The sequence below is a fragment of the Lipotes vexillifer genome, unplaced genomic scaffold (genome assembly GCF_000442215.2).
Source record: "Lipotes vexillifer unplaced genomic scaffold, Lipotes_vexillifer_v1.1 scaffold670, whole genome shotgun sequence".
Lineage (NCBI taxonomy): Eukaryota > Metazoa > Chordata > Mammalia > Artiodactyla > Lipotidae > Lipotes > Lipotes vexillifer.
The window spans coordinates 638,696-649,003 of NW_006778108.1; the positions used below are offsets into that span (position 1 = coordinate 638,696).

At 49.2% G+C, this 10,308-nt stretch overlaps 1 protein-coding gene across 1 annotated transcript in view; it reads right to left on the reverse strand.

Annotated features, from left to right (window-relative positions):
- The window catches only part of KIF16B (kinesin family member 16B), a 277,180-nt gene that overhangs the window by 131,538 nt on the left and 135,334 nt on the right, over window positions 1–10,308 (reverse strand). The window contains exons 15-16 of the mRNA XM_007451451.1: window positions 7,537–7,619; window positions 5,907–5,995 (exon numbers count right to left, since the gene is read on the reverse strand). Of these exons, the coding sequence (XP_007451513.1) occupies window positions 5,907–5,995; window positions 7,537–7,619 (172 nt within the window). The remainder of the gene's footprint in view (window positions 1–5,906; window positions 5,996–7,536; window positions 7,620–10,308) is intronic.

Here is a 10,308-nt window from a genome sequence, read left to right on the forward strand (position 1 = left end):
GAAGACAGAGTCCCTGGGTGGAGCCAATTCGCGGAGAAAAATTATTTTCCCCAGGGATACTGTGGGCCGTGACTTCTATTAAGTAACTGGAAAGCTGGCTGGTGCTTAAGGGAAAGGAGCAGCTGACACTAAAGAGTCCCGGCCTCTTAACAAAGACGTCTTCATGAGCGTTATTTTTTTTTTTTAATAAATTTATTTATTTGTTTGTTTATTTTTGGCTGCGTTGGGTCTTTGTTGCTGTGTGCAGGCTCTCTCTAGCTGCAGTGAGCAGGGGCTGCTCTTCGTTGCAGTGCGCAGGCTTCTCATTGCGGTGGCTTCTCTTGTTACAGAGCACAGGCTCTAGGCGCATGGGCTTCAGTAGTTGTGGCTCACGGGCTCTAGGCGCACGGGCTTCAGTAGTTGTGGCTCACGGGCTCTAGAGTGCAGGCTCAGTAGTTGTGGCTCACGGGCTCTAGAGCGCAGGCTCAGTAGTGTGGCGCACGGGCTTAGTTGCTCTGCGGCATGTGGGATCTTCCCGGACCAGGGCTCGAACCCATGTCCCCTGCATTGGCAGGCGGATTCTTAACCACTGCACCACCAAGGAAGTCCCTTCACGAGGGTTTAATAAGAGAGAAACAAAGGAGACGAGAGGAGGTTTGGGGCAGGGGAGGGGGCGGTGCTGGGGGGCAGCTAACATTTATTAAGCCAATACTTAGCGTCAGGGAATCATTAAGAAGGCCAAAAGCCAGTTCGCCTAAGAGGGAGAAAGTTTTAAAAGCAGGAGAACACTGATCCCAAACTGGTCCTAAGAGAGGTAAATACGAGGTAAGGGACCCCAAACTCTGCACTGTCACCAGGGCCAGGCCACCTGCTGAAGCCTGTGAGACCCATCACCGAGTAGGTGGATACAGACCCCCTACGGTGAGGAGTGGGGCGCCGCGGCCAGGGGCCTGGGTGGAGCTGCACAGCTGCCCTCACTGAGAGTCAACCCAGAGGAGTCCAAGCGTCACGGGCAAAGACAAGGCTCCCGGCTCCCTGCTTTCCGCCAGGCTTCCCCACAGTCTTCCCTGTACACTAGATCACGCTCCAAGGGAACTGAGCCCCAGCACAGGCTGGCTAAACAAGGGCCCTCACCCAGTAGCTGAGTGGATGCAGAACGAGCAGGAGGGCTTGTCAATGGGGGCCCCGCATTCACCCTGCGCCTGCAACAGGCTGCAGAGGCCCCCGCAGGGCGCCCAGCGGCCGACCCTGTGCTCCTGTGCAGTCACTCCCAGGAGGAAGTTCACAGCCCGGGGTCCAGTTTCTCAAGGCTGTGCTCAGCATTCTCCCTGCCTCTCGACAAGCTGCCCCTCCTCCAGTATCTGTGTTTCAGCTGCAGAGCATGCGACACCAGACCAATTATTTAAGCCAGAAAATGGATGTTACCAGCTTTTCCTTCTTTCTCTCCCACATCCATTCGGGCCTCACCACTTCCTTCCTGCCCTGGGTGCCTGTGCAGCCCACCCCTGCCTCTAGCTTCCTCCCACGGCTGCCTCAGTTCAGGCCTCACCTCCAGGTCCCTCTCACAGCTCCCTCAGCGCCCTCACTGTTCCCTCGCAGGGCAAATATGATCACATCTCTCCTTGGCTAGAAACACCTCCTGAAGCCCTACCCCATGGACTGGGCTTTGAGATACAGGCGAACGAGCTGGTTGAACTGAACTTGGCAGGGCTCGAGGGAGGTCACCAGCAAACGGATCCTTGTCAAATTGACATTCATCAGTTATTTACTAAACTTACTGGGGGAGCTGAATTTCCGATCTTCCATCTTTCTATATTTCCAAACACTATTTTGCAGATTGGAAATTCTTAAGAGAATGGAAAGAAAACAAAGAGTGAAGAAAAACCACAGTGAGGTACCACGTCACACCCATTAGGGCGGCCACCATCAAAAACAAAAGAAAAAACTAACAAGAAAAAAAACAGAAAATAACACGTATTGGTGAGGATGTGGAGGAACTGGAACCCTTGGGCGCTATTAGTAGGAATATAACAGGGTTGCACCTAAGATAGAAAACAGTGTGGCAGTTTCTCAAAAAAATTAAAAACGTAATTAGCATATGATCCAACAATCCCACTTCTGGGTATATACCCAAAGGAACTGAAAGCAAGGGCTCAAAACAGGCATTTGTGCACCAGTGTTCAGAGCAGCATTATTCACAACTGCCAAAAGGTGGAAGCAGCCCAAGTGTTCATCGACAGATGAATGGATACATAAGATGTGATATACACATGCAATGGAATGTTATGCAACTTTAAAAAGGAAGAAACTCTGATACTTGCTACAACATGGATGAACTCTGAAGGCATTATGCTAAGTGAAAAAAGCTAGTCACGGGCTTCCCTGGTGGCACAGTGGCTGAGAGTTTGCCTGCCAATGCAGGGGACATGGGTTCGTGCCCCAGTCTGGGAAGATCCCACATGCCGCGGAGCGACTAGGCCCGTGAGCCGTGGCCGCTGAGCCTGTGCGTCTGGAGCCTGTGCTCCGCAACGGGAGGGGCCACAACAGTGAGAGGCCCACCATTTGTGCACCAGTGTTCAGAGCAGCATTATTCACAACTGCCAAAAGGTGGAAGCAGCCCAAGTGTTCATCGACAGATGAATGGATACATAAGATGTGATATACACATGCAATGGAATGTTATGCAACTTTAAAAAGGAAGAAACTCTGATACTTGCTACAACATGGATGAACTCTGAAGGCATTATGCTAAGTGAAAAAAGCTAGTCACGGGCTTCCCTGGTGGCACAGTGGCTGAGAGTTTGCCTGCCAATGCAGGGGACATGGGTTCGTGCCCCAGTCTGGGAAGATCCCACATGCCGCGGAGCGACTAGGCCCGTGAGCCGTGGCCGCTGAGCCTGTGCGTCTGGAGCCTGTGCTCCGCAACGGGAGGGGCCACAACAGTGAGAGGCCCACGTACCACAAAAAAAAAAAAAGCCAGTCACAAAAAGATAAATAATGTATGAATCCACTTATATGAGGTACCCAGAACAGTCAAATTCAGAGACAGAAAATAGAATGGCGGTTGCCAGGGGTGAGGGGGAGGGGGGTTGGGATGTTACTGCTTAATGGGTACAGAGTTTCAGTTTTATAGGAAAAAAGTTCTGGAGGTTAGCTGCAACGATGTGAATGCACTTAACACTACTGTACGCCTAAAAATGGTTAAGATGGGAAATTTCATGTTAAGTGTATCTTAGCACAATTTTAAAAAAAGAGTGAAGAAATGAGTTAGCAAATGCTTATGAGTATAGAGAAAATAATTCTCTGTTGTATTTTGGGCCATACATTTTATTCATAATCATAAATTCTAAACACACTAACCAGAACTTATAAAAAAGTTACATGTACACAGGTGCTGTGACTGTGCCAGCAGAACCTGAGCTGCCATCTCTCCTGCTCCATCCTCCCAAACCCCAAAGTGCATTTCCTCAAACAACAGACATCTGTTTATCAAAGCAAACTGCTCACGCCCAGGCACGGCTTTCACAGCACCCCCCAGTCAGGCCCCAACCTGCGGAATCCTCTTATCTCTTCCTAAGCTCAGCATGACTCTGGCCAGCACTCACCTTGTTTGCTCATAAAATGTTCCTTCCCAGAACATCTCTCCAGGGGAAGACCTCTTCCTGCAAACATCTCAGGGCCCAGCACAGAATCCAGTTTTTTTTTGTGAATCTTGAACAGAATTCTCAAGTAGAACAGAAGGGAGTGATTTGGGGTTCCTACCTGGCGGGCATCCAGGGCTGAATCTCTGGTTAGTGTTCTATCCGCTTTGTTCTCCGAGATAAGGCATCTTTATAGACTTCTAACATCTTCATATCCTCAACTACGGAGAAGAAAGTGCTAGACTAGGGACTTAGGAGGGTGACTATTTAAGGCTCCTCACAGCCCTGCTATACCCTCCACACCACCCTCCCCTTGCCATGGGCCCCAGCTATTTACTGCAGGCTGCGCACTGCTACGGCAGTGAGAGTCCACTGAAGAGGGGGGAGAACTGGGGACGATGTTACAAAGGGGACGATGCCTGGTCTCCACAAGCGTTGAGGGTAAGTGGGTTCCCGTTATTTAGGCTTATGGCACAGATCCCATGATGCTGGCTGGAGGTGATCTCAACATCAAGAAAGATTCTTTCTGAAAGTCTCTGGTTTTCTACATCACCCAACACATTACAAGGCATGGACACCGAAGAGAATCCCTTCCAAGCATGTCAATTTGCACCATTCCCTTCCCATTGGCCCTCCCAGGTCACAGGCTACTAATCCTGAATCATATAACTTCCATGACTTCACACTAAGTGGGTTCACACCCATGTGTCCATTTTCTTAGGCAGAGAGAACACGGCACCTGACACTTATGGTCTCCCCTCACCCTCAATAAATGCGCGCTGCCCTATTGAAGCATCTCAGCCCTAAGTTTCCATCTTGAGAAACTAACACACTCTGTGTGCAGGCGGCTTATTAGATTTAAGGAACAACTATTCAGCTAGTGTCCAAGCAGTGAACATACTTCTTTCAACATTCTTCCCGTTTATCGCGTGGCGCTTAATTTAGGCCAAGGATAGTTACACCCGTAACATCAAAAAAGGTAAAAACAGCCCAGCTTGGCTTTAATCCCGCTTTGTTTTGCCGAGTTGCTGGAGCACAGAACTTTACAAGGTGTCTGCTTCCCATAAATCAGAGGCAGCAACTTCTCTCCAACTGTGTTTTAATTCGTGGGTAATCATTCTCTAGAGCAGGTGGCAAGTTGGGGGCGGGGCCTGGAGTCGGGGGAATGAAGGTATGATGAAGTGTTAAGTCACCTGAATTTGAATTTGTACAAATGAGTACTGCAAGGGTGGCAGATACGAAATGTGTCCGCTAACTGAAGCCAGATGAACAGGATGCATCACGGCAGCATCCAACCCATCCAGCACCATCTCTTCAGCCGACCGCAGAGTGTTTCTCATTGAATTCTCTGACTACCTTGGCCTAAGTCTTCACTTCGTCATGAGGCCCTCTTCCCGCCTTTTGCCTGAGGATCCCGAACATGAACTCGAGGTTATTCAACCAACTGCAGCGTCATCTGGAAACTGACTCGTGCACAGAAACACATTCCTTTGCATAATGTGCCATTTCCCACCATTTAGAACACCCATGCCCAGAGGAACTAGTGAAAAACCTTTTCCCCCCAAAGGGCACACGTGTCTTACTAAAATTCCATTCTTAATCTGTCTGCTAAACATTTGTCAAGCGTGTTATGTGAATGATACTCTAGAATACAGAAATTAGTAAGATAAGCCTCTGACCTCGAAAAACTTCCAACCTAATAGGAAAGATACACTGACTGAACCCTCACCCCACCGCCAGCCCAGGCTGCTCAGCCCTGCCTCCCGCACCTCAGGAGCAGGTGCATCACCTGCCCAACTGTTTAAACCCGGAGCCTGGGAACCGCCCTTCATTCCACGATGCTCCATCACTATGGTGACCACCCAGACCCAAGCCACTGGTACCTAAATGGTCTCTCACTTCCATGCTACGTTCTCCAGATGACACACATCCTAACATTTGTAGTAAATTTATCTTCACGTTCCTCTACTGCTTGAAAACCTAAAATGGTTAGAAAACTCCTTCCAGGGGCCTCCAAGGCCCCACGTCAGCTGCCCCCCCGCCGCCAGCCCTCCCTCCTCTCATCCTGTGCCGTGATTATAACTAAGTTAAAGGATGTCCATACACAGCAAGGGCTGGAAAGGAACCTGGAAAATGACTACGGCTGATGTAATAAGGAGGCCGGACTGCAGAAGTTTTATTTTCTTTAACTGACTTCTTTTTTTAATTAATGACTTTAATGGGGTCGACACGACAAACACCACAACAGTGACAACCCCAGGGGAGGCAACGCCGCAGTCCACTCACCCTGGGTTGTACAGCATGACGGCAGAGAGGTTCTCGCAGGACTTGGACAGGTCGGTCATGGACAAGCTGAGGGAGGACAGAAGGCCACTCTAAGAGCAGACACAGGGCAGAGCGGTTACCTCAGCAGCAAGGGAAGGCCATGCTCTGTGCTCCCCACGCTCCACTGGGGAGAGGCAACGAGGGGCTCACGCCCCCCATCAGCCTGCACACAACTGGTCTCTCTGAGGATGCACGTCAGGGGTCAGGCCAGGGATCCGTCTGGAGCCCAAGCCCCACGCTAAGGCCAGCAGGACCGCAGTGTGCTCAGACGGGAACTGCACAGCCCGGTGGATCTCCCTGACCTGGCTGCTGCATTCAAGTGGAGGGAAGGGGTGACGGCATCTGTGTCAACCCTGTCCCCTGGCAGGAGCAGTACTCACACTTGCTGAGTGACAAAGAGGGAGAGGGAGAGGTGAAGGGAGACCAAAAGGGCAACAGCCTAACCTGTTTGCCTTCCACGGAAAGTTCCCTAATATTTGTAGTAAATTTATCTTCATGTTCCTCTACTGCTTAAAGACCTCAAATGGTTAGAAAACAGTCAAACTCCTTCCAGGGGCCTCCAAGGCCCCACGTCAGCTGCGCCCCGCCGCCAGCCCTCCCTCCCCTCATCCTGTGTCGTGATTATAACTAAGTTAAAACCTGTTTCCTTCCCTCTCTTCCCTGCAACTCTGTCCTGAAAAGGGCCCTCCAGGGCGACTCTGGGCTGGAACAGACAATAGGCTTCACAGGCTGGAACTGGCAGCCCTGGAGGAGGCTGGGGTTTGCGGCTTTCTCGTTATTCCGCATTTGAGGCACTGGCAACTCTGGGCAGCCCCAGCAAAAGCAGGCTGAGATGCGGGGCTGCAGCCCCGGTTCCCCGCTTGCTGGCCACGGGACAGGCCAGCCTCGGTTTCTCATCTCGATCATCTGCGATGTGGGTGTAATAACAGCCTCTGTGCACATAAACTGGTACAGGTGGCGGTTCTGCACAGCGCCTGGCTCACAGAAAACTCAGCTGTGACTTAATTCCCTTCCTCGGTCTAAGGTCAACACGGTGTCCTAGACACGTTTCTCTCCCTTCCATTTCTTCCTGTCTTTTTCTGGTCCTCTGCCCACCTCCCTCATCCAGCACTTCAAGTGCCCTCTAGGCATCCCCATCCAAGCTGAAGCCTCTTCCAACCGTCCTAAGTTCACCCCCCTCTCTGCTTCACACCCTCATCAAAAACCCAGTTTACTGTGAATGAAAATTAAAAGTGAACCAAGTTTTGGATGAAAGTGATTCTGATATGGGGTTAACTCTTGAAACAGATGCTCTTGAGTGGAAGGTACTCTCCACTTAATGTGAAATGATGCCCACCTCCTTTCAGGGGATGCAGCGCTCAACAGGAGGGTCGAGACGCAGTGTCTCTCCTCCTGCTCTGGATCTCACTTGCTAGCCTATTTCACCAGGGAGCCATCCGCTGGGAAACAAACCCTCTAGAATCAATCCAGGCTATGGGCTGGTTCGTGCTCCAGAAAGTTAAACTGCTGGAACCAGAGTGGAGACCCCCTCTTCCCCGACCCCAGCCCCTCCCAGAGCGGAGCGAGCTACGGGAGGTTCCACACTGCTCACCTTCCTCTTTTCCCTGAGCCTGGCGGCCTCCTTCGGATGGTTAAAGCGAAACATATTGGTTCTTCCCAGGAGTATCACGGCACCTAAGAACACACAGAAACAGCAATGAGCTTACAGTGAGCAACCTGGTTAGCTGGTGACATTCTAACATGGAATCCTGCAGCTGAGATGTGACTTCCAGTGTACTACATGACAACAGGGTAAGGGGAGGCTTTCGTCGCAGAAGTCTGCTTACATAAGCCAATTCTAAATCTTCAAATGCTTTTATTTGTACAGCCGAGTGTCACAATACTCATGTTACCCAGGGCAGAAGTGAGGGATCCAAGCATTACAATATCGTAAGAGATTTAAAACTCAGTATACAGATAATTAGACTTTTGACTGTTGAAAAGAAAAACAGAAATCAGTTAACCAAAGAGATGTGAGAATATCAAGCAGAGCATATGGTCACCAATTTAGGAAATGTTTATTAATGCCGATAGAAGTAGAAACCTCAAAGGACAGTGCATTCAAATGAAAACATGGTGAAACTGCCAGAGCAATAGGTTTTTAGTAATAGGTCACTATTACTAAAAACTCCCTCAGAATTCGATAGGAAAGAAAATGCGCATATGCAGTGACTATTTCCACGTAAAAACACTGCTTCTTGTGGAAACCCTGTTTAGACGGCTACATTGGACACACAAGAACAACTCCTTTGGACTGACTAGGGTCCTGCTTGTTCAGAAAATGACTGTACAAGGGGCAGAAGAATTCATTGTAAATGCCCAAGGGTAACAAAATCATTAGGTGGGGAGGTAAATTTCAGCTTGATTAAGCAAACAGATGCATTCTAAGATAGGAGCTGTCCCAAACTGGCATGGATGTCCCAGAAGGCAGTGAGCTCCCTGTCACTGGAGGCATTTAGGAGATTCACTATCTTTTCTGGCCCCATTTGCACCTGAGAGTCAACCAAGTCACAAAACAAACCACCCCCCACCCCCAAACCCCATGTTCAATCTTTGTCCTGAAAAAGAATGCAACTTATTTGTGAAGATAACACATTCATCTAGAAGTCAACCATGACGGATCAAAGTGATGAGTGCAGGGTGCAGGAGGTGGCACCAAGGACCTAAGCTGGGTCTCACAGGACAAGAGAGATGCTCCATGTGAGGGTGATGAGGGGAGGGGCTGAGCCTGAGACAGGAGATGGACCTCCTGGGCTTGGAGAAAGGAGAGAGTCAAGTCCAGCCAAGATGCAGGGGATGTGAAACAGCAGCAGGAACCCATATTGGACAGATGAGGGAGAGAGAGACCGCAAAGAACTAGCAGCCAGGATAAAGGATCTGCAACAAAGGTCAGAGAAAAAAATCAGCTCATGGATGTGTTTCGTGTGTCCCGCACAGATGTAAAAAAACAAAATCCTTCACTGTCAATGGTTAAAAATCTGTAGTTTTCACATATGAGTCTGAGCTTCTGGCTTCCCTTCAAAAATTAGAAGATGTGGTATCAGTAGCTCTGTGCTGTCACTGGGCCACTGTTGGCTGCCTCCTCTGGACAGGGCACGTGACCTCTAGCTGGGTACCAGCTCCACCTGGACCCTGCAGGTAATAGCAATACCCCGCATGGCCACTCTGGAGCTTCAGACCAGCACATCCACCTGCCTATGTGACATACTGTCACAGGTTCTCAAAGGAGCTTCAAATACAATACGGTTAGAACCTAACGGGTTTAGGTTGTAACCAGAGCGAGCGAACGAAGGGTTGGTTCTGGTGGCTGTCGTTTTTTAGCAGAAATGGAGTCAACACGAGAAGCAGCACACGTTTTTGGGAGACTCAAAAGGGCAGCAGCGGATATTATCCACCTACAGTCTGCTTATCCCCCTCGTATAAAATTGCATTCGGATATTTCCCAATTATGGAAAGGCACCATTACCACAATGAAGAAAGGTGTTTCCCACATGCCTTTTATGACTAGGACTCAAAACTGTGTGCCATACAAAAGTCAAAAGTTAAGTAGCCATGTCCAGGATATATGTGTATTTAATGCTCTTAAAATGACATTAGAGATTAACAAGGCAATCCCATTTGAGGTGTTAATTATACCTAATCCAATTCTTTTTTTTTTTTCTGTTAATAAAATGCCCAGAGCCACACAAGCTGAAAATTGCTAAAATGTGTTAATGGAAAAACAGGATAGTACTTCTGAGACATATTTCATATCATGTTAAATCACTGAAAAAAATCTTGCCACCCATGTATTGGCATGAAATACACATAAAAATCCCTGCGAGGAGTTACGAAAGAAAACAAAACGACCCATGACCATTCCTTCTTTCCGTCCAAATAATGTGTATAAAGCACCTGGCACATAAAAGGGGCTCTGTTAAGGCTGGTGCCTTCTCTTTCCTCTATCGTATTCCTTTATGGACAAACCTACTGGCTTAAAAGATGTGCATCAGTTTTGCTTTTTTACACGCTGCTGCTGTGTGTCCATTCACTCAACAGATACTGAATGAACACTTACTGCGCTGTGATAAGAACTGGGGGTGGGGATGCAGAGGTGAACGAGTGGGACACACACCTTGTCCTTATGGAACTTGTAAACAAGCAGGAGGGAGAGGTCACTAACCAAACAATTCCCCAAATAAACGCAAAGCTGCAACTGAAGGAGAGATACCCTGCCCCCCGGCTCACGAGCATGTGAGAAGAGGGCTGGCTGCAGGGGAGGTTAGGGAACGATGCCGTGAAGGAGGTGGTGCTTAAGACAAGCTCTTGCGGGGGGGGGGGGGGG